We start from the raw sequence: 20,481 nt of genomic DNA, 5'->3' as shown, positions 1-20,481 counted from the left end.
CAAACTCCGAGTGGATAGCACTAGAAGATTACCACTATCATTGTACAGCAGCTCAAACACAACCGTGCAATGCCAGGACACGAGATCAAAGACAATGAACCACAAGCCGACAATCCAAAACTTCCAGAGTATTCACAGTTTTTCGCAAACTACAACAAAGCGCGTAAGGGTATAATCCCATTACCTCCAAACCACATCCCTTTCAAATTTCCAGCAAGCCAACCCTCACTTGGGTATCATAATAGAGCGGCAGCGGAAAATGAACAAAAGAAATAGACATGATATACGAAATCATTGACACGAGAACTCAAGCTTCGTCAATCCCAATTCCACCAAGACCTTCACCGGGTATTCTTCTTCCTTATTCACCATCATCCTCAACACTATTCACACGGGGATAACATTTGACACTAAGAGACAGACACATTCTGCACTTAGACGTTCATCTGCATTTCGGGCGCAGCCTGCGTGTTGTTCGTGTTGCGCGTCTTCCACACGTGGAGCGAAGCCAGCACGGTCGTAGCAGCAAAGGCAAGCCTAAAAATCGCATGCATAAGCCAAATCAGGTCCCTCTCAAACACCAAGGCGCAAAAAGGGAGACTCACCACTCAAACGCGCCAATCACGGTCGCGGCCCGGGCGCTCGCGCACACGCTGCCGAAGCACCAGCGGTCCGTCAGCCACACGGCGAGGGCGATGAAGCCGGCGAACCAGAACAGCATCGTCAGGGCCTCGACGCCGAGTATGGCGAACTTGTGCGCCGCGGCGGGGAAGCGGGCGGGGGCCACGATCAGGTAGGCCAGCGCCAGGATGGTCCAGACCGAGACGAAGATCAGGTAGTTGACCTCGGCGGGCGAGGCCGCCATCCAATGCGACGTCCACCAGTCGCAAACTAGTGTACCAGAAGCGTTAGCGGTTGTTTTTGCATGTTGCCCATTGCGTGTTCATCCTCGTGGGTTTGAAAGTGGAGAAAGAGAGAGAGCTTTAAAGAAACGTGCAGATGCGGTGCTACGATGGGGGCCGACGAGACGGAAGGAAGGGAGGATGGGAGGCTGAAGGATTCCAGGTGCCTGGCCCCACCCGGTACTCCGGGTACTGCGTGCCATTGTGAAGGATTCCAATTCGTTTTCGCGTATCTCGTGCAACGACGGTGAAGAAAAGCGGAAGGTGGGATGAATAAAAAGACTCTAAAAATACGTACCATATGCGGTGAGGCCGAGGACGATGACGGTGAAAACAGCCTGCACGATGCGCAGGGGCAGGGTAAAGTTGAAGGCCATTGTTGCGACAAGCAGCGGGAGCTCAGAGCCAAGAAATGGTGGTGATCAACGGAGGGTTTGTCGAGCGGCTTTTTATTTGTCGCAAGCGCAGCAGGGATCAAGCGCGGCGATCAGAGGAGAGAGACAAGCAGCGCTGTGTGGCTGTGTAGGCGTGACTCGTGCGGGGTGTGGATGGATGGAAGAAAGAAGAGAACAATGAAGGGTGGGGACAAAGAGTTGATGTAGGTAGGCAGGGTCTTGACGTGCGTCAGGGTGCCACACTCGCGAAACAGGATTTCCGGGCAGGAAGGGAAGGCACCGCGCCTCGTTCGTTCGTTCGGCTTATGCAATTATGCCGTGGCTTGAGGTCAAGCTGTTGCAGATCACGCCGCCCGCTTTCTTCTCGATCTTTCGCGGAAGGGTCTCGATCGCGCCGATGAGTGGAGTAAGCAGGCTTTCGGTCGTGCAGAGGCCGTGTCGAACAAGTCGGTCGCGGGGAGAAGAGATGCTAGGCCAGCCAGCAAGCGTGAAGGAGAATGTCGGAGGAAAACGAAACCCAGGGTCTGTCGACGAGCTTAAATGATGGCGCACCAAGAGTGATGGGCGGTCGGCGATTTTATTCGAGTGCAGCAGTGCGCTGTCAACCGTGGATCCTGTCCTGTGCGTGGCGCCTTCTTCTGCTTCTAGCCTTCCTTCTTAACTTAGCAACACAAGTGAGCGAAGGTCAAACAGTGAAGCGTGTGGTGAGGAGCGGCGGGTGCTCGAGATATAGCGTCCGGGTCCCTTCAGTCTTCCGCTTTGCTCTTGTTCCCTCTCTTGTCGCAGAATTCCAAAAGTCGATGCGCTTGACCGGTGGTGTACCTGGCTGGCCCGGGTGCTATATGTAGTTGCAAAGCTTATAGCCCCAGGTCCACCACAAGCCTTCACCACCCCGCTGGGCGATGCGCCGAACAGCCTCAAGCGCGACGCGTTCTCCCCAAAAGGCTGTGCAGAGAGCGAGCGGGTCACGGGCTGAGTCGCAGCGGCGCCGCTGCGCTGCCGGTCGATTCGCCCTGCGCAACCCGGAGCAGCGCGACAGGGAAGCGCCCTGCAAGCGCCCGTACCACGGCCACAAGATCGCCCTTCTCCATCCTCCATCGGATGACGGGGCCACCCCTCGCTTGATTGGCTGACGATGGCGCAGGCCGGCTGTCGGGCCCCGGGTGAAACGTGTTTCGGCATGGGTTGCCAAGTTCATGTCAATGCGGAGCGCGTGCGCTGGCATTATTGCTCTCTCTTGCCTCACCACGTGTTTGAGCTCCTGCCGCTGAAGGAAGAGACCTCTCTTCCTTCTTCCTGTCCAGAGGAATTTGGTGGACTCGGATGCTACCGTAGCAATTCGCCGGCGCCCGCCAATTGGGCCTGTGGCTGAGCAACACGTGCAGCCGCTCTCGTGTCGGTAGCTTAGGCAGAACCGCAGCCGGAAAGCGAGCTCTTCTCTTTCAGCCGCACGCATGCAGTAAGCGTACCGGCTCAAAATTAAGCCAAAAGGCAGCAACCTCGAAGAAGCAGTGCGCACTGCACACGCACTGGCACGATAATTCCCCAGAGCACGTCCCCCTTCCCGTCGTGCGACCGGGAGGAGGATGGGCCTTGTGACTCGCCGGCGGTGACGATGGAGGCGCAGGCCAATCCCGCCACGGGTAAGCTCATTCTTTCGACGACAACACCACTCACTACGCCTTTTCAAGCCTGCCAATAATTCCGCAGTAAAGAGACGGTGTACCATTTATTGCAGGACAACGCTCCGTCAAAGCGCACCGCGCTAAGATTATCACACTAGCAAATCAAACAGAAAAGCGCTGCTCATCATCTCTTTCGCCTCTTCTTGGTCATTGGGTCATTTTCCGCCACAGAGGCGGAGAAAGAGAGACCGACGACGTCATGGCTCGCTTTCTCATCTTCTTAGACCCTCTCTCACGCGCGATGGAGTTCGTGATGACGACGTTTCTCAGCACAGTGTCTTGGGAAGTCTTGTGGTTGCGTAGTCCAACATCCGATCACCCGTCTAGGCAACCGCATTCACAGTATGATGATAGGTTGGCGGCTTGTGAGGGAGCCACCAATTACCAGCTCCATGGCACCTTGCCTTCGACACCAATAAGCATCCTTCTCCGCACCTACTCCGCCTTGTCGTCGTCATCCAAAACACCTGAAGACGGAGTCGAGACTCCGCTGCGCTGCATACACAGCCCATCATCCCTCACGGTGGAACCCTCAAAGCCTCACCAAGCCGCACGCGTACCCACACATATGCTGAGCATCAATGCCAACCTTATCCGAGCTACCCGGCTCAAGGCCAAGTCCAAATCACTTCTCGTCTCATCCTAAAGTTCCGTCCCATCCGTATGCACCAAAACCATGCCGCCGACCCTCCTCAAGAAAGAAAGCAGAATTCGTGGAAACCTTAGATCCATACTCGCATCCATTCATGCTTTTAGTTCCCTGTCCAACCCATCCATCCCCAGCCATCATCGATGCTACCATATATTGAGAGCGGCATGAAGTAAATGAAAAAACAGAAGAAGAAAAAGTACTTTCTCACGCATCCACCCACCCATCCAAATATCATCCCGTAGAGAAACTTCACTCCTCCATGAGCCAAAAAGCAACCACTATATATTGTAATGCAGCGCAACGGGATGAAAGGTAAACGCCAATGGTATAACGATATTTCGCCTGCCCCTTTCCCCTCTCTCTGAAAATTGGAAAAAGGTGATACACATGATTAAGAAACGCCTCCATTCATTCCATTCCATGCCCATCCACCAACCCCCTTTCCAGTGTACTCCCCCCCAAACCACCCGCAACAATGCTCGAAGAAAACATGAAAAAGAAATTAAGAGAAAAAAAGGCGAGAAAATATCACTCTCAAGTATACCGCCACGTCTCCCTTCCACTCGCACCCCCGTTCGCCTCCGCCTCCTTCTGCGGCGGCGGAATAGCAGCCGTCTGTTGTCCATCCAAAACCGGTGCTGCAGACGGCTGCGGCGGTGGCGTCGTCGCCCCCATGCGATCCTCACCCGCATCGCTGAGCGGACTGACCGCGGGGCGCTGCGGCGTACGCCTTCCCTCCGCTTCACCACCATCATTACCACCCGCGCCATTACCTTCACGAGCACTCGACGACGACGGTCGCCTAGCCGGCGTCACTGGGGCGGGCGCGGAAACGGGAGCAGGAACGTGAGGCACGGCGCGCTGCGAAGGAGGCGTGTGGTTGAACGGCGATGGCACCTTGGTCTGCGTGTCCGGTCCGAATGCGCCGCTGTCGTAGCCGTAGCCCGGTCTGTAGCCGCGAGTGTTAGACGGTCCGGTGTAGCCACCGAGAGGTGTTGCGGTGGGTGGTGGTGGCACTTGCCGCTGGTGTGGTTGTTGGCCTTGTTGAGATGCTGCTGCTACGGCTGCCGCTGCTGCGGCCGCAGCCGCCGCCGCCGCCGCCGCCGCAGCAGCAGCTGTCGACGAACTCTGAGCTTGAGCTTGAGCCGGAGTATCCTGCTGTTGTTGGGCCTGGTGAGCCTGTGTTCGAGCTGCGAAGCGCCGGGCGGCCGTCTCGTTTGCCTGGGAAAGCTGCTTGATCAACATGTCGAACTTGGGCATATTGCTCATCTGTGTTGCTTGCGTTCTGTTTACATCAGCTCGGAAGTCCTGTGCGCTTTGGAACATCAGCCCTGGGCGGCTGCCATGTGTTGGAGGATGACCAGGGGCATAGGGCTGTTGATAGCCGTAAGGTTGGTGGCCACCGCCATGCCCATTAGTGCCCGGATAGCCCCACTGCGGCTGGGGAGCTTGACGCTGCGCCTGTCTCTCTGCTAGAATCTTGCGAGGATTGTACGCCTCAGAGAACCCGCTCGTCCCAGGGTATGGCGACTCGTACACCTTCGGTCTACGTAGATATGCGTTGAGTAGGTAAGGGAACCTCTGCAAGAATTGTATGTACTCAAGGTCGGATGATTTCGAGCTTGTCGACGAAATAGAATCCGAGCGTATTGCCGGCGAGCCGCTATGTGCAGACGGAGACATGGAAGTCGCTGAAACAGCCGAGCCAGCAGCTGGAGGAGAGGTAGCAGCTGGGCGCAATGGCTGTTGATAAGGGGTCGAAAACGAGGGTCGATGGTAGTTGGGGTAGTGGATTGGTTGATTGGCACTGTATGCGCTCGAATATGGCGAATGCGATGTCGTCTGATGGTACGGAGGCACGTAATTTGGTGGATGATGAGGTGTTTGCGATGGCGGCGAGTTTGCCGAGCCAGCTGACGACCTTCGGGCATCATGATAGGTGCTTGGAGAATAAGGGTAAGGGGGAAGTGGAGTATAGGAAAGAGGCGCATTCCTGTTGGCTGGCTGGCCATTGTACGCGTAGGGTGAATAAGCTGTTTGCGGAGCAGTGTACGCTGGGCCTGAACGTGGCTTGTACTCGTAGGGCTTCTGTCCATAGTGGGGCTGCATCGATTGCCTCTGTGCGGCCATTGCTCCGTTTAGGGCGTTGACATTTACCCCAGAGACATAAGCAGGACCAATGGCCCGAGGATGGTAAGCTTGCGCAGAGCGAGGGGGCGGCTTGACAGTGTCCAAGAAATTGCTCTTCGGGTTGTGCTGTCGCTTCCTCAGGTCCTCGGTGTACTGAGCCTTCGCTTCCGTAGATGTCTTTCCAAGATAATGCCAAAGCTGAAGAGGTTTGGCCAGGTCGATCTTGGTCTGGAAGGGGTTCTTGACTTCTGCTGCTGCGGCAGTGTGGAATTCCGCCCACTTGAACTCGGCATTCGAGTCGCAGAAGGGCGTGTCCATCTCCGGCGGGCCATCTTTCTGGTTCTTTGCGTTGAGCGTAGATGAAGCCTGGTTGAGATGCTCTGGGAGAGGTTTCGCGTTTGCAGAAGGCTTCGGGCGAAGTGACTGTGCAGGGTCAAGCACCAAAAGGTATTTCCATTCAACCTCAACCCTCTCGAAACAGGCTGGGAGCACATCGATGATGACGCTCAACTCTTCAGGCTTGTTCTCAACGACAATGCCGGCGAAGATTTCACCGCCGACATATTGTGCCTGGACAACCTGCTTCGGCTCAAGGGACTTGGCGAATTCGGTGATGAGCTTGTTGTTCTCCAGCGAATCGACGTCAGTGAACTTGGGTCGCTTAGCACGATGGAAACGGCACCGAAGATCGAAACCGTCACAGTAGTACTCTGTGCCATCCTCATCGAATGTGGGCACAGGGCCTTCGTCTATCTGCACACCAGCTGCGGCAGCACAGGTAGCATGGAAGGCCCGAATGCATTTCTTCGAGGCGCACTGGAAGCAGGCACCACGCTTCGAGCGACAGTAGTTGCATTTGAGCTCCAGGCGAGCTTTGTCGATATTGGCCACATTGCAGACGCGCTCGACGCCATTCTCCTCGACGATGTAGGTTTCTGGCGTATATAGGGCACAAAGACGGTGAGCCTTCTGCCCGTTATCGGTTGGCAAAAGGACGTCAAATGCCACGTCGTTCGGGCAGAGGACGCAGGGTTCCTCCTTCGGTACTCTAAGGCGGAGCTTGACGCGTTTAACCTTTCCTTCGGGAGCTTTCTCTCCAGCATCCCTCTTCCTCTTCCTAGATGTCTTTGGCTTGCCCTTAACGCTGGCAGGTGGGCTGGGGAGGTCGTGTCCGGTTTCTTCGGTCTCGTCTTCCTCGTCTTCCTCGTCTGTCTCTTCGATGTATTCAGGAGTCGGTTCGCCACGGAGCTTACGCTCGATTTCCTCAACATCTACCCAGACGCTGTCACTCTCGCAGTCGCACTTCTTCGCAATTCTGCCGTACTCGAGCCAAGCTTCGGTGGCAAAGTTGACTGACTCTGCGCAGTTGTACCCGATGTTGTAACCGGAGTGATATCCGTAAGGGTAGGTCAACACAAATTCGCCCTCATAGTGGACAAGTTTGTTGACCTTGATACCAAATTCACTCTCAAGACGCTGAGGTGAGATGAGGTATGTCTTATGACGTAGAAATTGGCTGCAGTTCTTCGCGTCGTTGGGCCAGACGCCTAAATAATGTTAGCTTGCAGTACTAAACAGACGATGAGTATATGCCACTTACTTCTCATGACATTCTCAAACTTCCGTGCATCCTCTTGCGAGATACTGTACCACTGCTTTGGGGCTCCAAAGTGGATATAATTGATCGAGTAGAGATCGACATCCTCCAGGTGCCACGCGAAGGTCGCCTTCCACATTCCTAGGTAGAGGTACGCGGTGTTGACACCAGGAACCTTGGTTCCAAGGACGTCAAGAAGGTTCTCTAGCTTTGCGACGTTCCAACTGGTAGTGGATTCATCGAAAAGTGACCCAGGCATGTCAGCACCATACATAGGCTGGCCGAAATTGATGGTCTTCCAATAGTTTTGTTCCAGCTCGGCGCAGCGCTCGGGAGTGAACTCGTCAACGCCTTCAAGGTGGTAGTCAAAGTCTTCGAAGGCCTTCTCGTCGACTTCGTCTGTTGTTTCTCCTCTGTTGTGCTTCCGGCGTGAAGATATTGATTTTGGTTGGCGACCTCTTGGCTTTGGTGAACCATCACCAGCCTCCTTCTGCAGAGTGGCGACTTTCTTGTTCACGGCAGTCGTTTCTTCCGGTGGTGATGACGGAGTCGGAGGAACACTACTTTGTGTTTCCACGTGCTCGACAGACTCAATCACCGACGAGTCTTCTTCGACTTCTTTTTTCACTTCTTTTGGAGGATTCTTTCGAGGTCTCCCTCGTGTTCGTTTAACACCGGGTTCAGCGGGTGTGGCAGCCGCACTAGACTCGCGGTTGCGTGGTGCTCTTGTCCTGGTAGGTGCAGGCTGATCACCACGGCGTTCGCCACGCTTTGCCGGAGGTTGGTGTTCCCATTGATTAGTTAAAGCCTTCCACTCTGGCAGATTATACGATCTTTGCTTTTCGACATTCTGCTGAGTGTATTGGCCGCGAGAACCGGAGAAGTCCTGCGTAATGGGATTCTTGACTTTAATTTTCTTGACAGCTTCGTCAAGGTTCGGAAGTGAATCGCGCCTGTTACGTCATGTTAGTAATTAATTATGAGTGTTGTGGGTGTTGTATGAATCATGGTTGCTTACCATTCCTTGGGCGGGATGACCTTGACGATACCCGACTTCATCCCGTACTTATCAATCTTATCGATGAACTTCTTGAAACTCCGGAATTGGTCCATAGTCTACAACAACAAATCAGCCACGCATTGCACGCAACGCTACGCGAGCGCCGACCCCGCGCACCTGCAGCAGGCATTGAACCGTGCAGCTTGGTGGGGTGCGACGCCGAGGTCGGCCAGATGGGAACGGTGCGCAACATACAGGCTTGAAGACGGGGATCTTTCCACCGTCCCAGTAATGGTCAGGCTCGATCTCGCCAATATCCTCGTCGTCGTCGAGCTCGAGCTCAGACAGCTCGGACGACGAGCCTTCCCTTTTGCCTCGGTCCATATCCTCGCTTGTGGGCGGTGTCAAGGCTACTTTCTGGTCCGGCTGTTTCGCAGCAGCGTCGGCGGGCGCATTCTGCGCGTCGGGCATGGGGACGTCTTCCATGGCGACGGCGGGGCGCCACAGGGCGTGGGCGGGCGGGCGGGCGGCGGGCGGGTGCGGGTGTGCTGGGAGCGCGACGTCGAGGTGCAGTATCGGAGTAGCGAGCGAGCGAACAGGCCTAGCTCGGCGGAAGCTGGCGCGGTCGGAACGAGGAGCGGCGAAGAGAGATTCGGGAGGCAGCAACGCAGCCGGTGCCAGGACAGCACAGCTACGGGCGGGTCATGGAGGGAGCGGTGGTCGTGCAAGCGTCGGCGGGGGCGGTCGCGTGCGGTAGTCGCTGGGAGAGCGTCGAAAAGGCCGGGTCAAGGAGCGGAGAGGTGCAGAGGTGCGTCGGCTGGGCCAAGATCCGCTAAACCCTGTTCTCCGCGTGTCGTACGCCGCTCACACCACCCGTGCGCCCTCCACTGCCCTTCAGCCCTGTCCGCGTCCACCGCACTGCTCAAGCAATCCGGTGGAGACGCGCTGCCGCAGCTCGCGCTATGCCGCAAACAAAAGCGCGCTTTGAAACGCGGCGCCGCCCTTGCATGCGGTGCCGGCAAACTCATCATTCCTGAGACAGGTGCAAACAGCGACACGCGCGGCGCGTGCGCGACGATGACATCGATAAATGTTTGGCGGCATGGGCAGGGGTGGGCGATCATTGCGGGGATGGACATGCAAACTCCTCCAAGATTTGCATCTCGAAATTGCCCGGCCGCCGCGGAGACGGGCACTCTGATGGACTGACATCGCACAGGCCGCGTTGCCCCGGCATGCCCCCATCGCCGCCATCACTGCAACCTCCTCACCCACAAGGACGGGCATTTGCAAGAGCATGGGATCGTACACGTCGCCGCCGCGGCCTACACGGCGCGGTCTTCATCGCCGAACCTCACGATGCGCGACAAGGGCCCTCCCAGCACCCGCCCACCTTGAAGGGCCCACGAATCACGTCAGCCAGATACGGGGCGCGGTTCCTGCATGGTGCAGCGTCGCGCCGCCCGCAACTCCGGGGTCCCGGACGGGAGCCAAGGCGTGACGGCGGGAGATCCCTTTCAGCCCTACCGCGGTCGAGGCCCCACGTGTCTGGGAAGGCGGCTCTTTTTGTGCCCATCTGCCTTGTGTGCCTCCTCCGGCCGCTGGTCCGTGAGCGGGCCGGACGCGAACCTCCCACCCCTCATTGCCCCTCTGCCGCCCAGGTTGCTGACACGACCGACCCTGAAGCGAGCAGATCTCCCGCCTCAGATTAACCCCCCCGTGTAACCCCCGATCTACCTCCCTCTGCCCGCCGTGGGCCACAATCACTGACCCGTCACTTCCGTGCGACGACCGACAGCACGCCCGGCACTGAGGTGCAGAGGCTGCTGCGGATGGTCTGACAGCTCATCCACACGATGATACCACTCAGCCGAGCTCAAGCCCCCTGCGGGACAATCCTTTGTTACCCCTTGACACTGTGAAGCTCGTTCGAAACTGCCCGTCAGACTCCGAGGTTGGGTGCGATCTCACTTCAAGTCACCAACCCGCATATCCGCAAAACCCGCCAGACAGCACTGGGGATGCAGGTCATACCACCACTTAGCAACTTGAGATGAGCTCGGCATCGCAGGTGCATCTGGCGATAACGTGTCGAATTTTGCTCATTGGTCTTGGCAGCTTTGTGCCATACGTCACTGAAGCATCGCAGAGTCCCCTCCGATGCTACATTCATGCAACGGGTATACCAACATCTACAGGTATCTCAATATGCTCCTCGAGTTCACAAAACCCCGAAACGACATCTGTTACTTGCAGTGCATTGCTCTTATCAGATGCGTTTCCTGCCACTTCAAAACACCGCCGGCGGATCGGAAACTCACTTAGTCGGAGTAAGGATCCCTGTAACTGCTGGATGTGAGCTTGTTCATACTCAGTCAATCGAAGTGTATGCACTTATGGTGTGTGGCGAAGGAAAAAAGCGAGCTCAATAAATGAAGGTCTTCCTCTTATTGTTCTGCCATATCGGGTATCGCGTCTCTCGCTTAGCTGCGTGCCCGCCTGTCGCTGCGGACAGACTTCCAAGATAACAGCTGTATCCAGAAGATCGCCATACGATAATTCCTCTTCATAGTGCAAGCTAGTAGGTTTCCTGGTTGGGAAGCAACGGGTTCTTACTAGACAACTAAACATTCCTATTAGATATGTAGCTAAAGCTTCTAGATCCGAAGAATCAGCGAGGTCAAAGCTGGTGAGAAATTAAGATGACTTCTCCGAAACCTCCTTTTCGAGATGGAGCACTTTGCTGAATTAAATCTAATATCAAGATGTATTTGTACAAATTCAAATCCTGACATTTGCATCAACTGCCTATGCAGTAAGGTACTGCGTGACGTGTATTTTTTGTATTCTACTATGTCGCAGCAATAAATAAGATAAAACTAAATACGAGAAAGAAAGTCTGTTTAGATATCCAAAAGAAATGGGGACGACTCGAAGTTTCCATCACCGGTCATTCCTTCTTCATCCTGGCAATCCTTGCAAATCTTTTCTGACCTCCATCGCTCCATGTAGCGTGTCCATCTCCTATATGCTTTCTCTTCGTCTCCTTCGAAGGGGCCATTCGGTAATCTCCCGCATTTGATTTGTTGTATCCCCAAAGTCCACACCGCATTGTTCTCACCTTCTAGTTCCCAACCCATGTACTCGTCACATACGGAGCACAGCCCCCGTCCCAGCGCAAAAATTCCTTCGAAGTCCCAATGGAAAAGGTCCAAAAGCCTTTCCTCAGCCCAGTGACCTTGCCCGTCGATGCACACATCATTGACCAAGGGAATCTCTCCTTTGACGAATTCCTCAACTGTGATCCCTGCAAGGTCCAGAAACCGCCGAAGGTTGTTCAGCAATGCTGGTGTAGCCATTGAGTGCAGGCTTAGCGGACCAACTCTACCAAACGACTCAGTGTGCACAATGAAATTAAGTGAGCCTATCTCGTTCATCCATAGCTCGGTTTCTTCCTTGGATATGCCGGAGTCCAGGCGACGCACTAATCCCAGCCTTTTATGATTTGGATTGCCGATAAAGGTGAACGCATGTCTCAAGAAATCGGTTGGCTTGGAGTCCGCATTTGGACCTCCGCCAAGGAGTTTTGCCCATGACTCTGCCACTGTTGGCTCGTCGCAGAACTGCAGGGTGAGAACGAGCTGATCCAGTAACCAGTAATAGGCACTTGCATTGGCTGTGTTCGCTGAATAGTCCGAAAACATATCGACCGTCAGGCTCGTGTCAATATCGAGCAAGTCCTGACCGGCAGCAGTGAACGCCTTCATAGTTTCCAGCTGGCGAGATTGGATGTCGGGGAGTGACGCATGGCTAATAAAGTGGAATGCAACAGCGCTATTGAGGCATTAGTAGCCCTTGAGAGAAAGGTATTTCTACCGGGAACTTACGCGGTTGGATAGCGTCTTGCTTGTGGGTCCGCACCGGATTTCAGAAGGAAGGCGCAGATATCAGGTTGAACAGATTCTGCAGCTAACTAATTTAGTTGAGCATATCAATCGCGAAAGCATTTGACAGGGGCTTACCTGCAGCAGATCATCACCACTGACATGTTTTGAATGGATACTAATCACCCTAGACGAGAGCATGTCGATGAGGCCTTGAAGGTTGCCATGTTTTATGACACTTCTGGCGCGGTCAAACAGCTCATCGGGCACGAGCTAGGGTGATGTCAGTAGCGGAACCAAAATGGCAGAATGCCGGATGCTCACATGCTCGGCCCGCAATGACATCTGCCATCCAGACCAGGAGGACCTCTGCAGCTGAGCTCCAAATAAGGTGTTGAAACCAAGTTTCTGAAGCCACCACGATGGTTGAAAAAGGATATTCACAAGCTCACTTTCTTCCTCTGAAGTGGCGCCATGTCTTCTTCGTGATTGATACTTGACAGTTCCAAGGAGACTATTAGTCCAGCTGTTGATGCATTCGTCATCGTAGGAGAACTGTGCTTGACGAGAGCGTATTTTCCGAGAAAGTGCAGCAGTTGGCTCACTAGCTGGAGTGTATGAAGTTGATGCTGGAGGGACATCTGAAAAGATAGAAACGGCAGGTTGAGCAAGAGCAGAGCAACATGAACTGCCCACAGAGCTCGTCTCTACCAAAGTTTGAATGTGCGATGTTCGTCCGTTAAGGGCCGCCATTTGTGCGTCGACTTTGGCAATAGCTATCAGCTGAGTGTGTTGAACGCGACTAAAGCCCTGATATAAGTCTAAAGTCAACCCGATCCCATATGGGCTTCGACAAACCTGCTGGAAGCCTGCAACGCCAAAGAGAGCGTTTCCTTCGCCTCGCTAATCTTTCCTCTCCACTCTTTCACCTTGTCGGCCTTGATGACAACCTTGAAAGCAGCCTGGCCACGACGCCATCTGCTGTCCTTTTCAAGTTCTTCCTTCCAGCCCGTGACCAAGTTGTCTAGGGCCCGAACTTGTCTCCGGCAGCGAAGTAAAGCCTTTGCTGTAGCATTATGTGGACCGAAGAGTTCTTCACAACGTTGTATGTCAGCGAGGACGTATGTAAGAACTTCGAGATCGTCGATGATGTCCTCGATATCTTCGGATGCATGCTTAAGTGCGGAAAGGAATTTACAGCTGTGCAGCGTTAGCGTATGACGTTAGTCCAGTTGATTCCCAGCTTCGAAACACCCCAGAGGCCTGACCTACATTTTTTGTATGCTTTCCGCCAACTGGACAGTCAACGACACGATGCCAGCCACGCTGGCGGCTCCAGACAGCCCGTCCATGGTGGAAGGAGGGAGCAATCCGCATCGAGACTGAAGGTGGTGTGCAGCAAGGCTTAAATGTCAGCAACGCACCGTTACACACGAGGCTGTGCAAAGCCACGAGCTGAAGCGATGGCGCGAGGCAGAGTTGCAGCCGTGCATGGAACAGCCCCGCGCCACTGCATAACCCTGGACAAAATCCGTGAGTTGGCCAGTTCTGAATGGACATCACCTCAGCCCTTTGCATCAGCGCGTAATTCCGAGTTCCAATTCTTACAGGCCAATCCACCTTCACTTGTCTCTTTTCTCGTGACGTTGCTCGTGACCTTAATATCCACTAGTCATATCAACACCCACAGTAAGTATATCACAGCATCTACAGAAAACTTACGGGTATGTGCAAGTCTCATTAGTCAGCCTTTTCCATTCTTCTGTTTCTACAGGACTCTGCAAACCCACCTACCATGCGCACAAACACAACCTTCGGAACGAGTGAAAGAACAAACCCCGTCCAGCTCACAGGCAAATCTGGTATACCATCAGCCTTAAACAAAGAGTCGCAAGAGCAACGAAACAAACGTGATTCGAGCAGTAAAAATCCATTCCAGCCATTTTGTGATGCGTGTTTCTCTCATAGGGTGCCTTTTCTGCGGAGAAAATTTGAAGCTTCAAGTTGAGAAAGGAGGAAACAAGGCAAGCCCCTAGTAAAAGGTGTAGAACAAGAACCAGAAAGTCAGAACAAGGACACCTCACTCAAACAAAAGCCCATTTTGTGACAGATATTCCCGTGGAACAGAAGCAAAGAGGAGTTTTTCTCATGATTTGGCCAGCAAGGTCCATTTCCTCAAGTGACTTGGGAGAAAAATTTAGAGGGAAATGTATCATCCGAGAGTCAAAAGGAAGAGAAAAACAAAGTATAACAGCAAGAAAGCCCAATCATCGAAACCCCGATGCATGTTCTTGTGCAAATAAAAAAGCAGAAATAAAACCCATGACCACAGTAGCGAGACCCTTTTCAGAGAATACGTAGGAAATTCAACACCCCCACCCATTCCCCAGGCCCATAAGAAAAGTTTGCACCGATTTTACCAGGCTCCAATGCTATGCAAGTTCTTCTCCTCATGATGACACCGATAGTGAATGATCTTTTTGTTTTTCCCTCTTTCGTCTTTTAGTTCCTTTTCCCTTTTCCTGTGTTCTCTTCTTGGTCGAGAAAATCAATCCGCGCAGAAAATAAAGCACTCCGTGGCTCAAATCGCTCAAATGCTCAGAATCGAATCACACATCAAACCATCAAGGAGAAGAATCGTCGGCAGAAGAGCGTACCAGAATCTCCCTCGTTTTCTCGTCAGCAGCCGGATCCGTCGAGGGTTCACAGTCTTTGCCCGAGTGAGAAGGCCGAAGGTGGCAATATCCGGGAATTTACTGCGAGGGTTGAGCCTGGTGGTTGTCACGGCCACGGCCGCCACGGTATCCACCACGGCCACGGTATCCATCGCCGCGGTCACCACGGTAACCGCCACGGCCACGGCCCTCGCCACGGGGGCCACCACGGCCGCGGTATCCGCCACGACGCTCACCCTGGAAGTTTCCACGGCCGCGGCCGCCGCGGGACGAAGGAACCTCTTGGAAACCATCACCGTTAGTAGCCGGAGCAGGCTCAGCGGCGGCCGGAGGGGCAGCAGCCGGAGGAGCAGCGGCAGGAGTTGCGGCAGCAGGGGTCTCCTCAGCCCAGCTTTGGGTGCTGGTAGCAGGAGCCGGCTCGGGAGCAGTCTCGACCTCAGTCGGATCGCGAGGAACCATCTCGAAGCTCTCGGCCAGCGGGTCCTCAGAACCAGGGGCCTTGGTGTCCCACCTGTCACCAGCAGCGTTTGCCGCACTATCGTCCACACTAGCAGTAGGGACGGCAGAGGTCTCGGGAGCCTCGCCATTCGTTGGGGCGACATTGGCGTCAAGCTCGGTCAAGCCGGCATGGGCGACGGTGGGATCGGTGCCGACGGTGGTCTCCTCAACAGGCGGAGCGGCGTCGGCCTGGGCGACCTGATCGACCCAGGCTTCCTCGGCGGCAAAGGGAGCATCCTCAATAGAGGCTTGCTTAACCTGAGCATCTGCGATAAGTGTTAGACGAGCGCCCTTCTCTGATCACCAGTTCACTTACAGGACACGGTAAGCTCGAGACCCTCAGTCGAGATGACGTGCTCCTCAGAACCGGAGATCAGCTTCTCAGCAGCCACGACAGCCTCCGGGTTGCCACCGTAGACGTGCAGCAAGGCACCCTCAAAAGCCTTGGACAGCTCGGTCTCCTCGTCTCCCTGCTGGCGCCTGGCGGCAGCCGAACGCAGGAACTGAGAGAAGATGAGCAGACGCTGCTTCACAATCTTGTCGGCCTCGGCCTTCTCTTCAGCCCGGATCTTGTCCTCCAGCTCCTTCAGCTCCTTCGCGTGTGTGGCCTCCAGCGACTCCTTCTGGCGGGCGAGCTTGGCGGCGAGCTCCTCCTGGACCTTCTTGAAGTTGGTGAGCTGCTCGCCGAGCTGTTCACGCTCGGCCTCAAGCGAGGGCTTCTTCAGCGCCTGGGCCTTCTGGTCGTTGTTGATCTTCTTGGAGGCAACGAGGTCGTCGAGGGAAACGTCGGGGTTCTCCTTCATCACGGAGTTGACCTTTTCCATGGCATTCTACAGAGTTCCAAGTCAGCCTGGGCGAGCCGGTGTCGCACCTTGAAAGGTGGTCGCGTGAGGTCACTTACGAGCTTCTTGTTGACGCTGCGAAGCCTCCTATGGTGATTCAATCAGTACAAAACTGCCATTGGGCGACTTGGGCCGGCGTGTTTGCTCTTTCACGTACTTCTGGAGTTCCTTGATGTACGGGTGCTCGGTGTCCTCGGCGCCGTTGACGCTGCCCTCAACGGGCGTCTGGTCATCCTTGGTCGGGGTAGCGGGCGCGGCAGCAGCTGCAGCAGCGGCGGCAGCCTCAGCCTTGGCCTTCTTCTTACGCGCGCTCTTGGACTCGGCCGGAGCTGAGCTGGGCGGGTTCGAGATGTTACCAGTCGACATGCTGGTAGGATAGCTGTGTGCAATGAGAGTTTTGGGTATGAGGTGGGGTGCGTGGAGGGGAGGGACGATGCTTGCGCCAACGAGGTAGACGGAGGTTGCGAACGAGGTGGCAGGTAGATGCTCAGCAAGGCTCTAGGTGTGGAAGCAAAGCTCCAATGTGCCCGAGAGAGAGCGCAGCGCCAAAACATCGGATTATCTGTGCGCGCGGTGCCAAGCCAACGGCCGACACCGTCATCGGGGGTCCGTGCGCCTCGTTCCGCGAAGGCAGCGACGCGGATTTTGTCCCGTCCCTCCAGCTTACGCTCACTGGTCCCTTGTCGCTTTCAGATCCGTTTCCTTGGGCATGTGACACCACGTATGCAGCTGTGTCTAGGAGCAAAACATTGTCTGCGCGTCTCAATGTCTAGGTTGAAGGAGAAGATGCACCGTCCGCATCGAGCATTTCCCCTCACCGGACCGCCGCTTTGACCTCGGACGCGGACCGCTGAGTAAACCGACATGATGTGGAGCTTGATGGAGCCCGCACCTCTGCCAGGGGATACGGGCGCCTACATTACGTCCCTGGTATAGAGCACGGAATCGCATGGTCTTTAACACGCCTATTTCTACTTCTATTTACATAATCCCCCGACCGAAGCCGTGGGCGGTCTCAATGGATGGAATCGTCTTGTGTGTTGTCGAGTGCACTGACCACTTTGTCACCCCGCTCCTCTGGCCAACTACCCCTACGAACTGCCCGGGACAGTTTCTGCCCCAAACAGGCCGTGTAGTTGAGTCCGACCGTCTCTAGGAGCATGGGTTCGGGTAGCGCCTCTCGGTGAGCGGGATAGGGATGAAGCCCTTGGTAAAAATCAATACGCATCCTGGTCCGCGACTCGAACAGAGCTCCTTACCTTTGCAACGCCTTCAATAAACCCCCAGGAGCCGGGGCCTTTGAAGTTCCAAAAGAACCATCCTCCAGCATACTCTTCATACACGTATAGCTGGGCCTCGATGTAACGACGGACCTGCTGGGTGAGCGCGTCGCCCCATTCGTCGAGCTTTATGCCTCCGTCGGTCTCACATTGGCAGCCATCGACTTTGCAGGCCTTGCCAGTCCCTGCGGGATCGGCAACAGTGGTGCCATCCGGGTTCACGCAGATGAAGGTGTTGCCACTGAATTCTCCGACGTGGATAGGCAGGCCGTTGCTCTTCGCGAGCGCAAGCTGCTCGGAGGCAAACGTACAGACCTTCTGAATATGACCGGCCTGATCGAGGTTCTTGTCTTCTTTGGTGAAGATTTGGTATTGGTGGACGTCAAGCACAAAAGAGTTGGGATCCTTGCCATTCAGTACTTTATGAACGTCGAGCCAGGACTTGGGGGTGGTCCACTGATCGTGTATAGCAATGCGCAAATCTTTGTTGCTTGCTGCGTTGCGGACAGCCTCGTAAGTAGTCTTCGCCCAGTCCTTTGTAGTCTGAAGAGTATTCGGCAGATTGTTCGTAGGTTCGTTGATGAGCTCAACTGCGACCACCGTGTTCGCAAGTTCTTTCGTCGCGTACTTCTGCGCTATGGTCGTCAGGACTTTGGTCGTGCGGTTGAGGTTCGCCTCGCCGGTCTGCCACTGCCAGTGAATATGAATAGCGTCTTTCGAGCAGAGGTCCATCATTAGACATACCTCGACCGATCCAAAGCGGCCTGAATTAACCTCTCCATTTTGTGACCCAGGAGCCCCATGAAGCTCAATCACCACCACGAGCCCAGCGTTCTTTGCCCATTGGATAGCCTTGCCCAGATAGGCATCAGCGCCGGAAAGGTAGGGAGTATCAGCGTTATCGTAAGCCCAAAAGCCGATACCAATGCGGACCCTTGAAGGCAATCAGCGTAGCAGTTTGCCGGGTAAGGTGGGGAAATGTTGCAACGCACGCATTGATTCCGTAAGAAGCGAGCTTCTTGATATCGTCCTCGGTGCAGTAGGTGTCCCAGTGCTGACGGAGAGCCTTTTCGGACCCGGCTTGGCTATCAAACCCCCATTGATCGATCGCGTTTGTGCCGTTGAAAAGTTCCGGAGTGAGGAACGGCTCGAGAACGAGCCAGCCGCCGAGGTTGACACCGCGAAGGGTGGGGAGAGCTGCGACCGGCTGTGCGAAAGTCTCACCAGTAGCGGGTGAGAAGACTTGAGCTAAGGTAATGAGAAGCGCCAAGAGGCGATGAATGAAGCGCATGCTGACGACTATCCAGTAAGGGCGCGTTCGCCTAGGTATGCCGAGGGAAATTGACTGTAGTGAGAGAAGGATGACAGTACGAGAACGAGATGGTTGCTAGGCGGCTGTCGAGCAAAGCTGGACATCGGCTGCGCCTCTGAGGATCGTCGCTTCCAAATTTGGCCACTGCCATACGGAGCTATCACACGGAAGCCATGCCAATCGCTTCACTAAGCCAATGAAATGGAATGGAAGTGATTCTTGCGTGTCTTTGGCTTTCGAAGTCCCCGTAACATGGGCTACTAGACTGATGCTGCCATTTGTCAACGCAATACAAGCGAGCGTAGCTGGTGTTGTTCCATCTGACGAACGCGACTGGCTGCCAAAGACCAATGAGAAGGTCGTCGAAGAGCATTTGCACAGGACAATGTTTTTCAGCTTGTAGACACCTACCTGTTTTCGCCTAGGTGAGATACTCATAAACCCAACGCGACCTGATACTGCAGCAGATGACATCTGGTTTCATAGGGGGCCCACTTACCGGGCACCCGTGGGGCCGGCGTTCCTGTCGGAGGCCCAGCCGGCCTGGCAAAAAGATAGGGCGAAGATTAGACTAAAGAGAGGGTTGCAGGGTGGCGAAGGTTGCCTGGTCTTGATCTCCCAGAAGGTGGCAAAAGAATTCGATCCATTTCAAACCTGTCTCAGCAGATGCTGTACCCACATACTTCTGTGGGGAGTTGTGGTCCATGTCTAAATGCTTTTGTATAATTTCAAACCCCCTACTATATCCGGATATCTGCTTCGAATTCCCGTGCAGGGAGTGTAGCGCCATCGGCGCGACATGGGGTACATCATCTGCAACTCATAGTCACTGTAACCCGGATCTCACGATAAGAGCCGTGATTGGCGAACAGCAAAGATCACCCACACACCTGCTTGGATTTGCGAGGAAAGTGAAGAAGCGCACCGAGCCGTATTGGGCAATAGCACGGCGGCGGTTAGGGCCCCATGCCAGGAGCCGCTCATCTCATTCGAGACCCGGACGATATATACGAGAGCACCGGGGAGACCTTGTGACGGCGACAGGCGGGCCTTTTATGCAAGCTTCCAGTACAAGGCGACCGGGCCGCGTCACGAAACCGGGTGACAGCATGACTCGGCGTAGGTCTGGCTCTTGGCCCGCTTACACGTGGGTTCCCAGCGGATTTGCAGGCACCAAGATTCGAGGTTGTTAGCGTCGCTGTCAGACGTTGTCGCTTGGAGAGCAGGGGAACAACAGTTTTTCCGGACAGGCGCGCGCGCCCCGGACACGGCACAGCTGCAGGGTGTGGGGGGCTGCGAGGGAGGCGGGAGCGCTTTGGGAATGAAACCTGGCGAGCACCATGGACGGCAGCCTCTGTGGCTGGCCCCGGTGTTGTTCGCTGAGGAGAGCAGCCATGGGTCCCGCCAGTCACAGGCCGGGGCGGGCGACAATCGCGACGCGCGAAAGCGGCACGTGAAGGTGCTGGACGCAGCTAGTCCCAGAACGGCACGCAGGTGTGGTGCGAAGTGGAACACGGAGGTGGTATCCAGCAGGCCAGGGCGAGGAATGGCGGTATCGAGCGGCCACGAGACCACAGGTGCATTTGCAGTGCAGATGAGAGCAGTAATCTTTGCGCTGGGGGGCTCGCA

At 55.1% G+C, this 20,481-nt stretch overlaps 5 protein-coding genes across 5 annotated transcripts; all 5 read right to left on the bottom strand.

The window, feature by feature from the left end:
* Positions 1-434: 434 nt before the first annotated feature.
* Positions 435-1,279, bottom strand: LTHEOB_7130 (uncharacterized protein; the record flags this gene model as incomplete). Its single annotated transcript, XM_035516463.1, has 3 exons — positions 435-537; positions 606-891; positions 1,201-1,279. The coding sequence occupies 3 exons, from the start codon at positions 1,277-1,279 to the stop codon at positions 435-437; spliced, it is 468 nt and encodes a 155-aa protein (XP_035371577.1).
* Positions 1,280-4,168: 2,889 nt separating this feature from the next.
* Positions 4,169-8,847, bottom strand: LTHEOB_7129 (Transcription factor jumonji/aspartyl beta-hydroxylase; the record flags this gene model as incomplete). Its single annotated transcript, XM_035516461.1, has 4 exons — positions 4,169-7,311; positions 7,365-8,314; positions 8,380-8,477; positions 8,617-8,847. 4 exons carry the CDS (start codon positions 8,845-8,847, stop codon positions 4,169-4,171), a joined length of 4,422 nt encoding a protein of 1,473 aa, XP_035371576.1.
* Positions 8,848-11,264: 2,417 nt separating this feature from the next.
* On the bottom strand, positions 11,265-13,597 carry LTHEOB_7128 (uncharacterized protein; the record flags this gene model as incomplete). Its single annotated transcript, XM_035516460.1, has 5 exons — positions 11,265-12,195; positions 12,249-12,334; positions 12,384-12,518; positions 13,175-13,445; positions 13,518-13,597. 5 exons carry the CDS (start codon positions 13,595-13,597, stop codon positions 11,265-11,267), a joined length of 1,503 nt encoding a protein of 500 aa, XP_035371575.1.
* Positions 13,598-14,998: 1,401 nt separating this feature from the next.
* LTHEOB_7127 (Exo-beta-glucanase) lies at positions 14,999-16,626 on the bottom strand (the record flags this gene model as incomplete). Its single annotated transcript, XM_035516459.1, has 4 exons — positions 14,999-15,684; positions 15,735-16,248; positions 16,320-16,347; positions 16,418-16,626. 4 exons carry the CDS (start codon positions 16,624-16,626, stop codon positions 14,999-15,001), a joined length of 1,437 nt encoding a protein of 478 aa, XP_035371574.1.
* Positions 16,627-17,412: 786 nt separating this feature from the next.
* LTHEOB_7126 (Exo-beta-glucanase) lies at positions 17,413-18,831 on the bottom strand (the record flags this gene model as incomplete). Its single annotated transcript, XM_035516458.1, has 4 exons — positions 17,413-17,466; positions 17,520-18,230; positions 18,285-18,474; positions 18,533-18,831. 4 exons carry the CDS (start codon positions 18,829-18,831, stop codon positions 17,413-17,415), a joined length of 1,254 nt encoding a protein of 417 aa, XP_035371573.1.
* Positions 18,832-20,481: the final 1,650 nt, after the last annotated feature.

The sequence above is a fragment of the Lasiodiplodia theobromae genome (assembly GCF_012971845.1).
Source record: "Lasiodiplodia theobromae strain AM2As chromosome Unknown scaffold_21, whole genome shotgun sequence".
Taxonomy (NCBI): Eukaryota; Fungi; Ascomycota; class Dothideomycetes; order Botryosphaeriales; family Botryosphaeriaceae; genus Lasiodiplodia; species Lasiodiplodia theobromae.
The sequence above is the reverse complement of the archived record's forward strand: the minus strand, read 5'-3'. Positions and strand labels throughout refer to the sequence as shown.